Source organism: Elaeis guineensis, chromosome 3 (assembly GCF_000442705.2).
Source record: "Elaeis guineensis isolate ETL-2024a chromosome 3, EG11, whole genome shotgun sequence".
Classification (NCBI taxonomy): domain Eukaryota; kingdom Viridiplantae; phylum Streptophyta; class Magnoliopsida; order Arecales; family Arecaceae; genus Elaeis; species Elaeis guineensis.
Genome location: NC_025995.2, coordinates 90,771,969 through 90,793,034, shown reverse-complemented (window position 1 = coordinate 90,793,034; position 21,066 = coordinate 90,771,969). Strand labels below are relative to the sequence as shown.

Sequence of the window (21,066 nt, the reverse complement as noted above, 5' to 3'; positions counted from 1 at the left end):
CGATATCAAGCTCTTTAGTAATTTTCAAGCTGGCTAAGAGTGCTTCATACTTGGCTTGGTTATTCGAAGCTTTAAAATTGAATCGAAGGGCATATTCAGTTATAACCCTTTCGAATTGGTGAGGATGAGACCGGCCCCACTGCCCTGTGCATTAGATGCTCCATCAATATGTAGCACCCATACCGATGCCAAGTTGAGTTCGAAAGTTGTGGCTGCTTTCTTTTGTCATTAGCTTCATCCTCAGGTTTATTATATGGTATTGTACATTCGATGACAAAGCCGACTAAAACTTGTGCCTTCATTGATGGACGTGGATGATATTGTATATCAAATTCATCGAGTTTTATTATCTACTTTGTCATTCGATCCGATGTGTCAGGTCGATGCAAGATTTTCTTCAACGGCTGATCCGTCAGAACAACAATAGAATGTGCTTGAAAGTATGGACGAAGTCGTTGTGATGATATGATCAGAGCGTAGATCATCTTCTCTGCTCTTGAATATCTCACTTCAGTATTGTGAAGCACCATGTTAGTGTAGTAGATTGGCCGTTGAATTTGATTTTTATCTTCTTGGATGAGTATCGAATGACCGTTTTCGTTGAAGTTGCCAAGTAGAGATACAGAGTTTCTTCGATCTTTGGCTTTGTAAGCAGTGGTGGAGATGTTAAATATTTTTTTAGATCTTCAAAAGATTGTCGACACTCATCTGACCATATGAAGTCATTTGATTGTCTCAAGATCTTGAAAAAGGCAAGCATCTTTCTGCCGACTGTGAAATAAATCGGTTGAGTGTGGCAATCCTTCCGTTGAGTTGCTGTATCTCTTTCTTGAAACTAAGATACTTCATATTGATGATAGTCTTTATTTTCTCGTGATTGGCTTTGATTCCTCATAGAGACACAAGAAATCTAAGAAACTTCCTGAAAGTTACTCTAAACTTACACTTTGTCAGATTCAGCTTCATCTGATGTCGTCGAAGTGTGCTGAAGGCTTCTTCTAGGTCCCGAACATGGTCAGTAGTTTGAGGGCTTTTCACCAGCATGTCATCCACATAGACTTTCATATTTCACTCGATCTATGCCTTGAAGATTTTATTGACAAGTCATTGGTAAGTGGCTCTGATATTTTTTAAACTGAAAGGCATTACTTTATAGCAGTAGATGCCTTTGTCGATTATGAAGGCTGTATGCTCCTCGTCTTCGGGTACCATCCAAATCTGATTGTAGGCTATAAAGGCATCCATGAAATTAAGAGTCGATGATCCGAAGTCACATCAACTAGTTGATCAATCTTCGGTAAAGAGAATCTATTTTTCAGACAAGCTTCATTCAATTTGTGTAGTCGATGCAGATTCTTTATTTTTCATTGGCCTTTCTCACCATTACTACATTGGCGAGCCAATCGGGATAAGTAGCTTTTCTGATGAAGTCAGCTGCGAGGAGCTTATCGACTTCTTCATCGATGATCTTCTGTCTTTTAGGAATAAAAGGTCTTTTCTTTTGTCTCACCGACTTAATCTTTGGATCAATGTTTAGCCGATGGTTATTACTTTCGGAGGAATAACTGGCATATCAGTAGCCGACCAAGCAAAAATATCGACGTTTGTCCTGAGTAGATTTATTAGTTGCTGTCGCTCCGGATCAGACAGCTGCGATCCAATTTGGATCGTCTTCTCAAGATTTTCTTCTTTTAATGGGATGGCAACCAGTTGTTCGGTCGGTTCATCCCTCTGTTCATTTTCTTTTTGATCCAATTTATCAACGGACAAAGAGCTTTCAGTTTATTATTTTGTGTGGAGACTAGGAAGCAACATCGAATAAGTTGTAGATCTCCACATATCTCTCCGACTCCATTGTTTATCGAAAATTGGACTAACAGATGATATGTCGAGACTACTACTCTCAGATGTTAAGTCCAGATCGTCCGAGTATGGCATTATAAGCTGAAAGAACTCAGACAATCGTGAATGTTAAGAGTATAGTACTCTATTGTGGTTCATTCCCACAGTTAAGGAAAAAGTGATTTTTTTTTCTACAGTAACAGCATCTCCAGTGAAACCGACCAATGGTGTCGAGACTCTTCTGAGTCGATCAGTCGGTAGTCGTATTCGAAAGAAAGTTGAGTAAAAAAAATATCTGTTGAGCTTTCATTATCTACAAGAATTTTTTTTTACATCATAATTAGCTATCGTTGTCGAGACAATGAAGCATCATTATGGAGAGTTTAAATTTTTCGAACATCTTCTTCTGAAAAAATTATTACATCGTTGATTCATCGTTTCTTTGTCAATCTTCTTCGAAAGTTGCCCCCCAGTTTGATCGCCCGAAGATCATGTTAATTACTCCTACAGTCAGCCAATTGTTGATAGTCTTCTCAGTTTGTGGTTGAGGTTGTCGGTCAGTAGGAGGTTGAGTCCGTTGATCCCTTCGAAACTTTTCAAGGTAGCCTCATCGGATCAGAGCTTCTATCTCGTCCCTGAACTGGATGCACTATTCGATATCGTGACCATGATCATGATAGAACCGACAGTACTTCTTTCTATCTCGGCCCTTGATGGTGTTTTCATTGACGGAGGATATCGTAAGTATTCTGCTCCTTCGATCTCCATCAGGATCTGCGTACGAGGAGCAGAAAGAGGAGTTTAGGAGTCATACCTATCATAGTTCGGCTTCAAACTCCATCGTCGAGGTGAAGCTCTTTTGTTGACAGTCGACCTACTTAATTCGGTCGGAGCTTCACTTTTCTTTTGTTTGTTCTTCTGATCTTTTTCATCTATTTAGCATCGGTCAGAAGCAGCTTCATCAGCATGAATGTACTTATATGCGCGCTCCAGAAGTTTAGCATAGGTTTGAGGGAGAGTTTGTCAAGAGAGAAGTAAATCTGGATCCCCTCATACCCCTTTTCATGGCCGATATAGTCATGTCTTCGTTAAGGTCCCTGACCTCAAGTATGGCTGTATTGAAACAAGCCACAAAGTCTCTCAGTATCTCTGTCTCACCTTGCTTGATTGAGAAGAGACTGTCGGATGTCCGTGGCGGCCTTCGGCTTGTGCTAAAGTGGGCCACGAAAAAATATTCAAGCTGCTCGAAAGAGTTAATGCTCCTCGACTGAAGTCTAAAATACCAGGCTCGAGCAGCCTTCCGAAGAGTTGTCAGGAAGTCAATGCATAAGAGGCATCGGTTGCCCTCTGAATCATCATGAGAGCTTTATAGCTCTCCAAGTAGTCGATCGGATCGATGGAGCCATCATATGACTCCATCTGTGGCATCTTGAACCGAGAGAAAATTGATTCATCTAAGATGCATCGGGAGAGAGGCTGAGCAGTGTGAAAGTCGTAGTCATTGAAAGACTTTCGACCTTCCACTTGAAGTCAGACGAGTTGATGATCAATTTCTCGAAACTTGCATTCATAATCGTCAAGCCGCCATTGCTAAAAAACTCTGGAGGTGAAACCCACTGAAGAACTCAAAGTAGGAGAAGCAGAAGGTAGCCGCGGTCGTTTCTCCTTCTTGATACTTTGTGCACGAGAAGGAGAGGGAGAACGCCGCGAATGGTGGGTGGCATAATGAGAGTGTCAAGAATGCGGTTGTCCATCTCAGTGGAAGTGTCAAGACAATCGCTCCGGAGATGAAGAGGGTGAACGTCGGGGAGGATGGCAGCTGTGCCTAGATGGCATCGACTGGGCCACCGGTTGCTCCACCGACGGCTGCTACTGCTGCTAGTTTGCTGCTGTTGGAGGCTTTAGACCGTCTCCGTCAAAATCTTTATTTGCTGCATGAGTGCAGCAATCTGTGCGTCCGTAGTGACCACAGGACGTGAGGAACTGGGCTCTACGACTGGAGGTGGAGGAGGAATATCTTTCCGACGGGAAGACTGCCTCACCGATCTAGTTGAGTGTTGAGCTCTGATTCTCGACATGGTTGACTGTGGCTTCCCCTACCTAGTGCGCCAATCTGTTGCAGCCAACTCCTTTCGTCTGTCGTCGGTGAAGAGCACCTGCAAGACAAAAGTCTTCACAGACCGGAGTTGTATCCGGTGGAGACTCTCCGATGCTTAAGTCATAGTGGGGGTTGGTGAACAGCTAATAGGAATGTTGAGAGTGACAGAGTTTTGGTCCAGAATTGTCTTACCTATGCTGCTCGTTTACCTCCCCTTTTATGGATGATTCTGATGTAACTGTCGAGCACGTGGTCCTACTTTTTATAGCGCTAGATTATCGGGCTATAATTATGGAGTTAGTGGGCTATTTATTCCACTAATGACCGTGACACATAGTCGATAATCGTTAATAACGGTTAGGGTATGTTGAGCATATAAGCCGACTATATGTCGGTAATACTAATACGTCGGTAGAGGTAAGTCGGTAGAAGATCCGAATGACCATCGGCTAGTAACTCTGATATGCCGATGATCTTTGGTCAGAGGTTGATCAAGTCGTTTGTTATTGATCAATAATAGTCGACTGTCAGTCGGTCAACCGATGATGAGTCGGAGTAATATGTTCATTCGGTCGATGTAGAATCAGAGTCGGGGGTCAGTTGATTTACCCCAACAAATACCAAGAGAAATATGGCACATTATGAAGCCTGCCCCATATGATATTTTTTGGTGCCTACCCCACATGATTTTTGTTTGAAATACACAACCTTATCTCTATATGTGGAAAAATTATTTTCGTATTTCAAATCTATAGCACCTTGGTCATAATAGAGGACTCTTACCATTATGGCCAAGATCCGCTCTTAATGATCGTGTTCCAAGCTAGCGATAAATATTTGTATAACAAATAAGTATGCTCACATTTCTCCCTTTTTTTTCATCTTGGTGCCTAAAGCTCAAATGGTTGTTGATAAACAATCAAGAAAGTGATAAAGGGAATGGGCGAGTTGGAGTTGCGCATTATGCAGCAGAGCTAAATCATACCCCTACTTGTAACCTACACAAAAAATTTCATGCAAGCTATCTAATTGAGCCTGTAATGTCGTTCAAGCTATGCCTGGGCATAACACCATGAATGACCATGTTCCAAGCTAGCGATAAATATGTGTATAACAAATAAGTATGCTCACATTTCCCCCTTTTTTTTCCATCTTGGTGCCTAAAGCTCAAATGGTTGTGTTGATAAACAATCAAGAAAGTGATAAAGGGAATGGCTGAGTTGGAATTGCACATTGTGCAGCAGAGCTAAATCATACCCTTGCTTGTAACCTACACGAAAAATTCTATGCAAGCTATCAAATTGAGCCTGTAATGTCGTTCAAGCTATGCCTGGACATAACACCATGAATGATCATGTTCCAAGCTAGCGATAAATATTTGTATAACAAATAAATATGCTCACATTTCCCCTCTTTTTTTTTCATCTTGGTGCCTAAAACTCAAATGGTTGTGTTGATAAACAATCAAGAAAATGATAAAGAGAATGGGCGAGTTAGAATTGCGTATTATGCAACAGAACTAAACCATACCCCTACTCGTAACCTACGCAGAAAATTTCATGCAAGCTATCAAATTGAGCCTGTAATGACGTTCAAGCTATGCCTTGGCATAACACCATGAGCGAACACCGTGCATCCCTACACTAACGGTCAAAAGAACAGTAAAATTCGTTATTGCAATTTCAGAGCCCTCCCATTATGCTCAAATATATCTGAGATTTAATGACCAATACCTATTATCTTCTTACCTTAACTTTTGGAAATGCCTGGCTCTTTGATGAATCGTACACATTTCCAGTCCATCAACATAACATGCAGTGTAATTGGTTAACATGATTCCATCAGAGTCATCATTCCTCATGACTCTAACAGCAGTGGCTGATTCGTTATTTAATTGAATTGTCATTCAAATCAAAACCTCATGCCAGAACGAGCTTGAACCTTTTGACATGCTCTTAACCTCCTGTGCAGCAACGAAACAGCATATCACAGTACTTGTCAGTGCTCGTAGAAGGAAAAGATGGACCTAGCCACTAGTTCTTGCCTTGTATTAAATGAGTATTTCATTTCCCTCAATTTCAGTTGTCTATTCTCTGTATAATTGGATACAGATTACAGAAAATGGAAGCAAAATGGAAAGACAAGAAAGAAAGAAAAGGTGGAAAAAGAGAGGTTACAAGGCGCAATCAAATTCATCAACACTAGGGAAAAATTAAATCAGCACTATACAAAGGTTCAATAAAAGAAACCTACAGCCCGTATGATTCACCACAGCAACAGGTTGCATTCGCCAAGAGCCAGTTCAAGTCACTTGAATGAATTCATTGACTACAAAGCAACTTCATCATGAAGGGATCCATCTGTAGAGATTTCTTTCTCAAGTTCGCTGATCACAAGCTCAATATTCCTTTTGTAACTTGGCATGTAATGGTCGTTGATCATTGTCTGCGAGAGCCTCAATTTACCATATAATGTCCTTGGTGTCAAGAAAATCCCAATCTTAGGCTCTGGTTCTGTGCTTTCATCGTCATCATCGGCATTTACATCTTGGTCTGTTGTCTCATCAGGAAGGATGGTCACTATGTGCATGATTTTTCCTGGGGGGTAGAACCTATGAACCTCCTTCGTTTCGGTGAGCACACCCTCTGATGTGCTCTCGGCTACCTCAGCAGCAGCAGCATTCTCCTCCTGTATTTCTTTGTCCATTTCAGCTTCTCCATTCTCCCTCGGCCTGTACAACTCATTCTCAAGTTGCTGCCACAGCTCAACCTCAGTCATGCTGTCCTCCTTCCTACCATGACTCATGAGATCTTCACCATCACTATCATTGTTATCATCCTCCACATCAGCAGCATGGGATGTTTCACAGGTATGAGAGCACCCTATTTCTGAAGTCCATCCTACACCCTCCGAGGTGATGACCTCTGTGGTTTCCACAGTGGTGGTCCCAGTTAATGTCACCAGAGGTTCAATAGTTTCAGTTGAAGTGGAGGATTCTCTACCGCTTTCTTCTAATCTTAAACCTGAGACAGAGGGTTTGTTGCGACGACGGGGCCCAATACATGACCATGATGATAGGCGGAGTGGTTGTCGAGTCCATGCAGCCTGAGCCACGTTCCGAGCTCTCCTCATCACAACCTGGACAAAACATAAAAAAGCTGGATCATGATTCATAAAGGGGCAACAATCCACTGGCAGGAAGCTAACATGGCCAAAATGGTACTATTCTTGAACATGGACACTAACTTCCCATAAGCTACGTTTGTTCTTTTGTTTGATCATGCAATACCAACTGGAATCATCCACATTAGACGAGGTAATCTGAATTTGGATCAACTACTGTTGAACATTTTCAAACCAACAATTCCATTCTTTGTCGCAAGCATAAATGTCAAAAACATGAAAAAAATTGCATAATACTTTAAAAAGGTAAAAGATAGATGGTCCATCGGTCTCACAGACTAAAGAACAAGGCAATAACAGATTAAGAAGCTGATGAAGCAAACCTGTGTGCCACTAGAAACGGGGCGTAGGATAGCACCAGCCCCAGCTACTCTTGCTTTAGCACTGGCAATTGATGGAAGTCTAGACCCAAGGGCAGTAGCAGAACGATAAACTGTACTCAGTATTCTTGTCTGCTCAATTTGACTTCGAAGGTCGTTCAGCCAAGCTGATGCTGTCACCTGTCCAACATAAATATCTTGAATGAACAAAATTAATGACCAAAAGAATTTCCAGATAACACCACTGATTGTTAAAACATAGTTGATAAAATATAGAGATCTGATTGACAGGACAAGAATGGAAAAGGGATCAAACTTGATCTTGGATTATCATATTTTATTACCCCTGCTACTCTTTAGGTTCTAAAACCCCATGATATCACTGCAGTAGCCACACATTCTGATATTTGGACTGATATATGATAACAAGTTTTCTTGTTTGAATTAGTGTAGTTAATCAAAACAAAACAAAAACATGTCACTTAGATTTTCTACATCCACAAATGAGCATTTCAGAAAATTTTTAGTCAAACCAAAATGAATAATCAAAGTTGTGCGTATCAGGATTTAGTCTGCCAGATCCTGCTAATGAATCCAAAAGCATGCAAATTATTATTATAGACATTGTAGAACATATGATAACAGAAAGAAATCTTGTGTAGTAGCAGATTTGAGCAAAAGGGAATGGATGAGATGGGTATGCAGAAGCATGGACCAATGGTTAAGGGACGGTGGCACAGGTGTGCTGGCCGGTGCATAGCACATGCCGTGCCAGTGCAAATACCATTTTTGTGCCAAGATGAAAACATAAAAATAAAATAAAAAATAAAAACAAAAAAGCACTTTTCAATGAAGAGATATTCAAAAAAGATTTATACATGCTGTACCAGCTGCTGATACTAGCCTGGTGTTATATGTGCCAGTCAGCACAGCAAAAACGTGGACCCATCGCAAGGATGGTTGTCACACTAGCAATGGTAGACTCAGGACACACTATGAAAGCCAGCTCTAGGACCCTATGTTTTCACTAGGAATTCTCTAAATGCTCAGAACTACAATGAGATTCATTGGGCATGTTTTGCACAAAAGATGCAAGCACTAGTTGACGAATATAATATCACAACAAACACAATTTCAATTATGAAAAGGATGCCAAAAGTATTTAGATTCAAAAATTAGTCAGACAAAGAAAAAAACACAAACTGCAATCTTTATAGGAATATGGGTCAAATCAAGTAGTTAGCATTTCAAATTTTAGGGCATGATATTCTCCCAAGGAAAGCATATTTCACTAGTTGTATGTAGCCTATAGGGAAATAAGAGACACATTAGAATCTCTTCGAATGCTTAATGTAAAGCTAAGCAAATCACACGCACCACACCCAACCGACAAGCCCGATTTTGGGCAGGTGCAGGCACTTCTGGCTTGGCAGGCCAGGCTTGGGCTCAAACATTGAGGCCTGACCAGAATTTGGGCCTGGCCTGAGCAATATCAAAATCAAATACACTCAGCTTAACCCAGCCAGATCTTTTAATTGATATATTTTTATTTCCTCTGTTCTAATCTCATTGGGGAGATGTACAAGGTTCGCAACCATTACTCTCCCTTCTCTTGATTTCTCCCTCCTCCCCTTTCTCTCTCAGCACTGCAAGCGGACAGAGCAGGCCCTCCAGGTACATCCACTCCAACCCCACCTCTCTATTCCCGCCCCTCTGACAGAACCATCATGAGGTGTGACCCTATCTTTTCTACCAATGCCACTAGTGCAGCAAACCTAGGGAATGGACATTAAGCTGAACTAGGTCGTGCTCAGGCTAGAGATATAATGTTGCTGCCCGAATTGTAGGGGGCTAGGTTAAATCCAGATGGATGGAATGGAGGTCACTGCATGACCCATTTTTTTGTACGGACAAACCTACTTCCTTAGTTGACTCAGTTTGTTTAAATGCATCTTTAGCACTTGCACATAATTGTGGTCTTTACTTTAAACTCACTAAAATTACCAGCCAAAAATGTACCATCATTCTTATTCAAGCATATAACAAATATGATTTCACCTCAAACCTATTTTAAGTCACATCAAGATACCTATCAGAGGATGATGTCATACAAACCCATGAAAAGTTTGACCGTGAACAACAACCAATCCTCAGAACTATACTCAGGACCTAGCACTGGACCATCTCACTAACGGCCCCTTGCAACAATTAGTAATTGGTAGAGTTTGGTTGTAAGCAAGGACTAGACAAAGTAATGGATTCTCTAGCTAGTCACCTACAGAACATCACCCAATCTGTAAATGAGATCATAGAGAAACTTTAATATGATGAACCTCTGGCCTTTTTTCAATGCAAAGCTTCATAAACGTTAATATGCACTTCAGATTGTATACTTGGTCAATGTTTGATCAAATCTTCCATTATTTTGAGGTACCTAATACGCTACCTCCTCACTCTCAAGGTTAAACCCATGAAATTGAAGGACATCATCCTGGATTACACAGCTATGTTGGCATACATGTCCATGGGTGGACTACGCGCAGATGTGCAATCATAAATTATAATACACACAAGATGTAAAAAGAGGACTTTATGCCCATTGCAAAATCAATGATCCAAGTTGGAAGGAAAAAAAATCAAAACCATCAAATATGATCTATAAGGTACACAATACCTGTTTGTAAAATATCAAATGTTTTTATAATACACACGAAATGTACAGAGAGGATTTCGCAGATATTGCAAAATCAATGATCCAAGTTGGAAAAAAAATCTAAACTATTAAATGTAATCTATAAAGTCTAAAATGCCTGTGTACAAAATATCATATGTTTTAAAGACCCCTAGCCCATAGATCAAGTCATCCCACATATAATTCTAATGGCCCAACACATAGTGTTAATTTTGGTGCACCATGCACAGCTCTAGGGATCTCCAAAACATATGATATTTTAGGCATTTTAGACCTTGGAGATCACATTCATTGTTTAGACTTTTGTACATTGTGTTGGTTTTGGTGCACCTTAACCAAAAACATATTATTTTTTGTACAATTCATCTAACTGATTTTTTTTACTAGGTGTAAATTCTTGACTTTACCCAGAAATATGCATGTATGTAAGCATTATAAAATATTCTTCCAAGTCCTAATGCAACCCTTAATGATTCTGCCCAAAAGTAATTAACATGCAATTACACAAAATCCTCTTTCTCACTTGTAACTAATGTGTGCAGCAGAACCCTCCATGTCCAATAGACTCTTTGTTAAATAAATATGTTTAAACAGGTTAAAATAAATGCATTGTTTTAAATTCTTTCAAAACATATCAAATTGCAAAACAACAAATTGACCTACCACTCCTCATTTTAAAAAGCTTATTTGTTTTATTTCATTCTGTTTATGTTTTAAATTTTGGTGCTGGATTATGGGCCATGTCCTGAAAGTCGCAAATGTCCTTGTTGACTAGATAGGCCAGCTGCCACATAGTGAAAGAAAATCTATTCTTTTCTTATTAAAAAAAATCATAGATTAATTAGACTAAAAAACATTTATATTCAATTATTACCTCAGTTCGCAGATCGTCTACTGAAGCAGCTGAAAATGTTGGCACCAAATCAGCAGCATTAATAACTGAAGTAATAAAATGTGTGCCGGACTCTGCCAACTCCCATGTCATACAAGCAGCTGCATGTGCAATAAAAGTAATTAGTTGTTAAGATCATAGTCACAAATTCAGAGTTCTTGAAAATTTGGCTAGAGGAGAAAATTTGGATGTCAAAAAAACCCAGCAAATTTGTCAAAAATTCGGGAGAGTAGAGCTAACCAAAACTAGGGAACAGAACAGAAAAAAAAAAAAAAAACCACCAGTGGTAGTATATGGCATGAATAATATGTAACACAAAGATTTCTCAAATTAGCCTTGAATAACTTGCGAATAAATCATAGAACTTGTGCATAATTTGTGGATGATTGAATGGTTCTGGTTTCATTTGTTTGCGGAATATAACATGGAGAATCATTTGGCCAAGGGGAAAACCAAGAATTAGTCTAGAATGTTTCAAACTTGGATAATATTGTCACCATGATTAAGATGATATTAAAAAAAAGTATTTTTCAAAATTATGCTACTGTTCTGGGATTAGCATGATATGGTGCATATACTTCACCAAAATGCTAGTGATCTCTTTGTTATAGTAGGCCACTATAAGCAAGCAGTCAAACTGCCCCTACATGGTCTGAAAGTCGCATCTTGAAGAGCTCAAACTATATCAAATGATCAATCGCACAAGGCAGTTTCTTGGTAATATGAAAGTAAATACAGACACAAACTTTGCATTCTGATAGACTGAATTATTATGATACTTAGATATGCATATCCGAATGCCAATCCTATGACCACAAATGTAAGTTACAAGTTCTACAAATAGCAAAGAACTAGTGCCACACAAAGAAATTACATCGTCATCTATGAAAGATGTAGTAACTGGAGACAGTTTCTTAAGAGGAAAACTAAGATTTGGACCCTCCTAGTTTCATGCACAATCTGTCCTACTTTTCTTCCAAGCACACTGGTACTGGTGATGACAATAACCATCATTTAAGTGTGAAACTGAGCCTCAGAGAGGAGGATCAGAAACATCAAACATTAACAGTCAGCATATGGAATCTAGCCAGCCTTGTCCAACAGTTGTACCATAGTGATTGACAACAATATCAGAGATAATATCAAAAAGAATAAATGACATCCCCAAATTTTATATTCTGCAAGCTTACAGGAATATTATTAATGATGGTGACAAGAGGGCAGAAAGTTGATAATGCCAATACAAGTTTGGTCCCGAACAACATGTGATTAAATTTGTCAAGACCAAATAGGAAGGTTGACTTTATATGGAACAACACACACCCTCGATGTGATAGATGTCATTATCAGTTACCCCTTGACTTGATAGGAGGACTTCTTAAGGGACAAGGAGAGAAATACAGAGAGATGCAAAATTACATTTAAATACAGTTAAAACAATTCTTCTCAAAAAGATGACTATGTTCTCTAAAGTTACTTAAATTGATGAAGTCCCTGAACTCACCTTAAAGTTGCTTTCTTTTATTCTCCTTGTGTTTCTCATACGACTTCATGTGTCTAGGGCCTGTAGCCCTCAACGTTTATTAACTACAGGGAGCTAATATGAGAGAAGGATACGCATTCTCCCTACTTTGGAGGATGATGAGGAATTTCTCCCCTAGAAGACTGAGAACCAACAGATTCACCATGTGCAAAGGGCACAACTAGGTGGAAGGATAAGGGCTTGAGTTGTCTTGAGCCGAATAGAGGCATACAATCTAAAGGATGAAAGAATGTGGATTGCATATAACTCATTTGATAAATGGCAAACCTTCATGAGAGACGGAAAAACATGTGACATCCACAAGAGAGCAGTTGTCTTATATTCTATGCAAAAAAGTAAACAGAAAGCACATAAAACAAAAATGATAATGCACAAAACATGAGATAGAGAGGGACAGAAGAAAAAAGAGAAACAAGAGTAGTTAGTTTTCTCCTTTTCTCTTACAAGATATGCTTCAAGCTAGCTATTGTACTTGCTGAGAAAGGGCTCTTTGCCTGCCATCTAGATAGGATTTACATTAACAAGTTTGCTCTTCTTAGGCGTCTCTTTAGCCCTTTAAATTCTCCAGTTTAATATGTAGAGGTCTTGACCTTGTTATACTAAAATGAAAGTTTTCTTCTTAACCTTGGCCTGAGATAAAACTAGAGGCACCACCTTTACAAGGGAATCTCTTGCCTCCTACTTCTCGATAGAAAACAAAAACCAAAACAGGCTTAGATATTTAGTAGCACCAATTCTCAAGGCAAAGGTTTCATCCACCTTGGACTTGTAACTACAGGCCCAATACTGCACCCTCTAATTTAAAGCAGGGCATAGAATATGGTTTTGTCAGCCAACTTAATGGACCAAATTCAGTCTTACCCAGATATTTGTTACTAGCACCAAGAGTCCAGGTGTTCCAATGTGTTTGATACCGACTTCCAAAAGATCTAACATGGTGACAATTCCATCCAATACAAATACATGAAACCATTAAGAAGTAAAAACATCAAATCAAATTGACAACTAGTTAGTTGGCTTGCCCCTATGCAAATTACAGTTATCAAAGAGAGATGTGTCACTTTGGTGCTTAAATAATTTTAGTACTAGAAAAATAAGTGCAAACTTATGCATCATCATATGCATAAAAAACTCTTTACAGGACATTCTGTGACAACTATTGAAATAGGGATGGTCCATTGTGTGGGTACCAAGTACCATCATGATATGCTCAGGCATCCAGTGTTGTAAATCCACAGATCTTAAAAATGAAGTGGCTAGGTAACAAATTCGTGACATAACCATGGTTTCAGATGCCAACACTATCAAACCATCAAACAGAAACTACTGTCATCTCAATGTAACCAGATACAAAACTTTAAACAGGCATAGCATCTCCATGAGCATAAGAAAATGTAGTGCTGATCTGACACTGAATTTGATTTGTTGGTTCGACCGTATGTAAGTGGTCAACTAATCCCAGCCCATATGATGTACTCATATTGATGCCTATTTGAATGCACCTTCGCACATATACTCCATCAAATTATCACATATGACTCATTTATCATTCAACAGGTTTTTAAAGCACATAAAATGTAAAGAGCTAATTTTATGGTGATTGTCACTGAAACACCTGTTATGGCAAATATATAAATTCTGGAAAGAAATGTAAGTTTCTTCCTAGTGACTGTTTTATGTAATTCTCTACAACCATATTGTCCATCAAAATAGAAAAAAATGATGTAATAAAAAGAATTGACTCATTGAATCAGTTGTTATCATGCTTATGGTGGGCAAAAGGGAAATGAATATATGTCATAGTAGCAATAGGTTTCTTTTTGTCATTTTTTTAGTTAAATTATAATTGTAAGATGCTTCAACTACTTACATCCGTTAATTATAATTCTTTGAAGTCAAATAATGCAACTAAAGAGATGGAACAAGGACACCATGGTTAATTCAGGTTCAAAGAATTATCAAGGAAGAAAGCTGAGAGGCAAATACATAAATAATTTAAAAAAAATGCCCAATGATCTCCATAAGGACTGTACTTAAAAATTAGAAAAACAAAATAAAATACAAATCCCCTGCAAATTAGTCATGTTCAGATTACAGCCATAGCCATCCATCATGTAATAATAAAAATACTGAAGGTTTCATAATGTTAACCCTCATAGCTGAAATAAAGCTTTTAAGTTATAGAATTAACGATTCGGGAAATGTAAACTGAACAAAATGTTGAAAGAGCCTCAGGACAAACCTGGAGCAAATGTAACACAAGTAGTGGTGGCAAACTCCTGCTGCTCCCGCAAAACATATGTTAAAATGGCTGCTGTGCCTCCACCAAGTGAGTGCCCAATTATCTAAGCAGATTTTGATAAAAACATATCAGTGAAAAAACAATAAGGTACAACAGTATCCCCAGTAACAGATCTATTAATCAAAATATTATAGAATGATATTACTTCAGATTTGTGGAACAATTCAAAAATGAGAGCATTTGCTGACTCATAAAAATAGTAAGGTAGGTAAGAATTGCTACGGATAATGGGAAAGAAAAATATAGTAAATAAAAAAAATGAAATGGCATATATGATTGCATGCTTAACAAGTTTTCTGTGCCAGACTCTGAACCACTACTTCAGATATTTAACATCAAATTAAATTAACGATCTCCTCAAAGATGTCATGCTACAGAGGAAAATACAAATTAGAGAAGCAGGGACAGCAGAAACTCTAGATCATAGCTTACTTTTAGTTTGTAATCTGGATATTCATGTAGTGCTTGCACAAGGCAAGGAGTTGCAAGTTTCGCAATCCACCGGGCAGCTGCAACCATTCCACAGTGTGCATAGCCTAAAACTACATCACTGACACCACCTTGATGTACAACAGTATGATGGAATGGTACCACCGCACCAGTTGCAGCTGTCAAAGTATCTCTGATGCTATGGGTTCCCCTAATCAACAGCAGAATACATTTTGTACTTTTGTCAACTAAAATTGTAAATGCAGGCTTCAATATCTGCAAAAATATAAAACAAAACTAACTATAAATATAAAGTCAGGAGTAGTTACTTCTTAAACATATATAGATACATATGTACATACATATGTACATACATGCAAACAAACATACATACAGACATACAAATATACATATATATTTCATTCTTAAAAAATGACAATTCATTGCATTGACTAGCAGGGAAAAAAATAACTTTCCAAACTCTAAAAGTAAGAGATGGTCATCACTCACTCCTGCTTTAGGTTCCTGGAATAGAACATCTTCTTGAGAGTAACCAGTGGCCTCCAAGAATATTGGGAATGGCTTTTTTGAAAAATGCCAGCAAAGAGTCAACAAATTTAAAAGATATTTTAGTTCAGCAATAATTGATGTTCCTTGAAGCTGTATACTCTCCTTTCCAGCGTATATACTAGCTACATGTAAGCTTCCCTGCAAGATATATATACATAAGAAAAAGGTTGAGATGTAAAAATGTTCACAAAGCCTGGTTATAAAATACAGCATAAGCTGCATATTGTTTTACAAACAATGAAGAATATTTTGCTTGCAAAAAGAACATGAGAAACACTCCAAAACCATAAATTCAGTTTTCTGTTTAGCATGGGGATAAGCATGGTTGCGGCCACATAAGTGCACCTGGATACTTTAATCTAGAGAATGGCATTTACAAAGAACCTATCAATGACCTACTTCGGACTTTCTTTAGTGCATCGTCTTGAGCTTCTTGAGAACAAAAGCCAAATATTGTAAGGATTTGCAAATATATCAGGTCAGAAGCAAAAGCACCACCCAGATAGTGCACTTCTTATGCTCATAAAGTCTATATTATCCAACCTCAAACTTGTAAAATGTCCTTACCAAATGTGCACCACAATAAAGAATTTGAAATGCAACTTCATTTCATAACTATATGGCTAGTGCTACAAAGCACTATCTGGTGCAAATTATATTCCCACTGTTAATAGGAGTCATGGGCATGGCATATCAAAATTTTTTTAAAAAAAATGCATATCTTTTTGCCAACTGGCCATAAAAACATTGCGGAATATATTTGGTCAAAATTTAGCACAAGTAGCATCTGGTGCAAGCCACATTTGCTAGTTACAAACAATGGGCTTATATATAGGAAAACTTGATGAAGGAACAAGTATTTTTCTTGTCAAATGGCTGCAAAATTTGGCATGTATTCTGTGCAAGTTATTTCAGAGGATAACAAGGAGTAACGAGGAGCAGAGAGCAACTAATCTTTGCAAATATAAGTTCAATATGTGTCACTTCTACTTTGTGAAAAGAATCTAAAAAATTAGAAGAAAGGTTATGTTCAATATTATAAACAGAATAGACATGTTATGGAGTGCCTAATCACTGTTGTATCTCTTCAAGGTCTTCCCCGTCTATGAAGTTTCAAGTTAATCTGTTTGAGAACAGGTGCTTCTTGCAGGCATATACTCAACCAAAGGATGGTACAGCGAACCCTTTTTCGAATTAACATCGTGCAAAAGAATAGCTCCCCAATTTGCTTTTCCTCTTTCGATGTCTTATCCTCCTACCGAACATAACAGATGAACTTTTCACAGATATCTAAGAAATCATAGAACTCTACAATGGTATCCCCATTAATGACAACATGCAGTCCCGGGTACAAAAGGACTTGTGAGGTGAGACTCCGACAATGGATGCATGTGACTAGAAAGATTGTTGACATATATCCTTGTGGAATGTGTTTATGCCAAACAATTATTAGCACAAATATTAGCCTTATGGTTAAAAACATTGATAAGACTGCCAAACAATCCCTCAGCCAATGTAATGTGACCTATGATGTTGGCTGTCATTTCAGCGACAGAATCAGAACTTGATAGATCTTGATAACTTTACAGATCTGTTTGCTCTTGGATAGGATAGATGTGGAGATTCAAAGGCTAATTTTGGAACTGAAGAAGGTTATAGAGGGATTACATTTCATCTCATAAAGTACTTTCTGCTTTTTCAAAACCCAATTTATCAGTAAAAGTCAGTGCACTAATTGGTGTCATGTCAGGCCTTCGATTCTTGACTTCCTTTCGTAGAACCACCTGGAGGCAACAGTTGAAAAGAGACTAGACAATTCATTTTTATGGGAACTACAAAGACTGCATAGGTCCTTCCAATATTTAGGATCTCATATGAATATTTTCTTATCCTTTAAAATATTTGGTTTCAAGAAATTAGTGAATTAAGATAACTTAAGGTAAAGGTGATTCAAGTGAAATCATCACTTGAACAGATAAGGAAATAGAACTATCAGAACTTTTTTCCTTTTAAGAAACACTGAACATTCTCCATGGCAGGGGAATTTCTCCTTCTTCATGCATGGAGGATGCTTAAGTTCTTGCGAACTGATTATACCTTCAATAGGTACCCTCTTTTCCCACCGATCAGGAAGAAGCCTCCTGCTTCCTTTTCTCTTTCAAGTTTCAAGATAACATTATCACTTCCCTTTTCTCATAAGTCAAAACAGAATGTATAGAAAACAGGACTCGGACCTCCTGAGCCTTAGCCTGATAAATAAGCTACAAAACAAGCCTAAAGTAACCTTCCTTTCTTTAATTAACAAAAAAAAAAAAAGAAAAGAAAACAGGAAAAAAAGCATGACAAACATGGAAAAAGAAAAATATATAAGCTATGATGTTATTCAGAATATATATAAAGTTAATTTTCATAATAACTTTCTAATAGTTTGCTGCTACCACAGATACCTAGCATACTCTCAATTTGTGCATTGATCTTTCATTCGAAACAACACATAATTATTCATAAATATATTATATGCTATCAGATAAAAGTCCAATAGGAGTGTTTTATAGAGCTGAGATAAGTTCTGAATACAACAAGCCAAACCTGTGCAAACCAAAGCTAAACTTCACTCAGCTTGCTTACAACCCTAAATAAAAGGAGTGCTCCATAAATTCCTTTTTTTTTCCTCAAAAAAAGGAATTTAATCAAGTAAATAATCATTTTGGCATTCTTTCGTATTGGTAAGCCAGAATCCAAGTATAACAGTTCATATTTCAAACTATAAAAAGAAAGAAAGAAAATAACACAAAAATCAGAGGAACATTTGGTTAAAGATATTGAATGGCCACCAAGAATACCTTGGTATATCAAAATGCATCTAAGTGAAAGTGAATGTTCAATGTAACCTATAAACACCTCGCACAGAGACAGAATATAGATCAAGTCCTCTTCTCTAACAATTTCACGTTCCATGAGATTTTAAAAAAAAAAATTGTGAACTTTTGGTCCAGAATCTTTTATAGCTATTTTATTCTCTTAACTTAATGCTAACTGAGCAATAACCACCAAAATGCTTTATCTCAACTGACTGGTTTGAACTTTTCTATCCTCCTTTTCTATGCACTCCTCATGGGAATAGTTATTCTATCAATGAAAGCCTCAATAATTTTTTTCCTCAAAATTCAATTAATAAATTACTAGGATGTCAAGAACCACCTATATCCATTTCCATAGCAGCATGTCCTGTCTTTGTCTCATAAGTAATATCCTTTAAGTCAGTTCTATATCAGACTATCCTATTTAAGAAGTCATAAACATCACATAACATGCTTCAGTCACTTTCATGCCCCATGTAATGTACATGGCTTATTTGTTATCTTAAATTTGTAATCAATCAGCAGAGTACACAAACAAAATTTTCCTATACAGCTTCTAATTTAATTTCTTCAAATAAAATAAGGGCAACAACTGTGAAGCAAAATGCTGAAGTAGCATCATCTGTCTCAGATTAAATTCCATTTAATCGCATAGAACAGTTCATGAGTTCTCGATGAACTTTCTTTGAACAACACAAACAGATGCATTAATGATTACCTGCCTCTTTAAGAGAAAACTGATGCCAAAAGCCAGATCTCCTATGGGCCATTTACCCAAAGTCTCAGAGTAAGTGAACCTAAGTGTCTCTGACAAGGTTGATATAGTCTCCAACCACGTTGCAGGGGCCCGTGTCGGCCTCTGAGACAAACGATTCCTTTTGAGGAGAGTAGATTTGGACCCATCACCATCATTTTCACATTCACCATCATCTTGAGACCGTTCAGCCTGTAATCTCCGACTCAATGTATAGTAAAGAAGAGCAGCAGCACCGGCTGCAGTTGCCATGGTCGCCGTCGCCATCTTGTTCAGGAATCAGTACAAGGTGATCTACAAGCCATCATTTCAGCATAACAATTAGTGGAAAAAAGAAGCAAAATAGATCTTTATCCACCAAATCTAACAAATTCTCTTATGAAGGACAATATTTGATGACAAATTGATTTCTCGGGGCAAGGACGATGGAACTCTATATTTTCACATAATTTGGAAAACTAATAGTAAAGGAATGGAGAAACCACTTTCATCCAAAGAACAAACAAAAAAATCCAGATTACGACTCATTTATCAAAAACAAAAATCTGTCTTGATCACCAGACACAATTCTCAACCGTATCAAACGAAGATCTCCATAATCACACAATTCCACCGAAAAATACTCCGACACGAAAAATTATCAACAAAAACCCTGACCTTGAAAACTCTCAAGGATCGAACCCGGCCAAACCCTAAAAAAGAGTCTGACATTCACACGTCGACAGAAACCCTAAAAAAAAAAGTAGGGACGAGGTTCTACACGTACCTGAGATCAACTTTGGCGGCACTCAAAGGATTGCGAGATCGACGGGAAGAAGAAAGAAAGAAAGAATCGGTGAGAGGATTTATATAGTTATATATATGTTTTTTTTCTTCCTTCTAAAATCGCTAGAGAGGTTCTTTTCGTAATCCTTGCTTTCCTTTTTCCGGGCAGCGGCTCCGGGTTCCTTCCACGAGAACGCTCGCGTCGTTCAACGCGGGTCGCGGAGCCTACTAGACCGGGCGAGAACGAGAACCGGCGGTCAACGGGAAACGGAAGCCGCTCTGGCGGTGGGTTTAAATTTGCTGGAGCCTGGACGGTTCGGAAGCCGGTTCGGGCAGATGTCACATACATCTACACTCTATCTCAACAGAACCGACGGTTCAATTACATTAAAAATATGATTTTTTTTAAGAAAATATTATTAAAATAATATTAATTAATAAATAATTCCAGTAACAATGCGTGAGACAGTTGGAACGAATAACTCAACCAAATAAAGAAATTAGCTCGATTAACAAAGACGAGTTCAACAATAATTATCCAAAAGACCAATAATTATTTACACTAGTATTGCGCACGTTTTATGCACATATATCCTTTTTCTCCAAAAGAAGGGGAAAGAGAACTATAAAAGAGAAAGGGAGAGTATCATGTGCAAAGCTCTTTTCTCGGGATGCTGTGATGACACGGACTCACGGACATTTATTTTTGAACACAAAACTTTCACCTATGGTAATTATCTAGATGATGGAATTCAGCTTCATACTCTCAAGATTTTTCATTGTATATAGTTGCTATCCACTAAGGATAAAGATTC

General features: G+C 38.0%; 1 protein-coding gene across 2 annotated transcripts; it reads right to left on the bottom strand.

The window, feature by feature from the left end:
* Positions 1–6,131: 6,131 nt before the first annotated feature.
* On the bottom strand, positions 6,132–20,473 carry LOC105042051 (uncharacterized). 2 transcript variants are annotated; one of them, XM_010919157.3, is made up of 8 exons: positions 20,253–20,473; positions 19,451–19,780; positions 15,812–16,009; positions 15,305–15,577; positions 14,813–14,915; positions 11,010–11,128; positions 7,447–7,623; positions 6,132–7,078 (listed from the first exon to the last, which is right to left on the bottom strand). In XM_010919157.3, exons 2-8 carry the CDS (start codon positions 19,751–19,753, stop codon positions 6,269–6,271), a joined length of 1,983 nt encoding a protein of 660 aa, XP_010917459.1. In that variant the 5' UTR covers positions 19,754–19,780; positions 20,253–20,473; the 3' UTR covers positions 6,132–6,268. The 2 variants fall into 2 exon arrangements, with proteins under 2 accessions (XP_010917459.1, XP_073110059.1); XM_073253958.1 differs by lacking the exon at positions 20,253–20,473 and having other exon boundaries at positions 19,455–19,714.
* Positions 20,474–21,066: the final 593 nt, after the last annotated feature.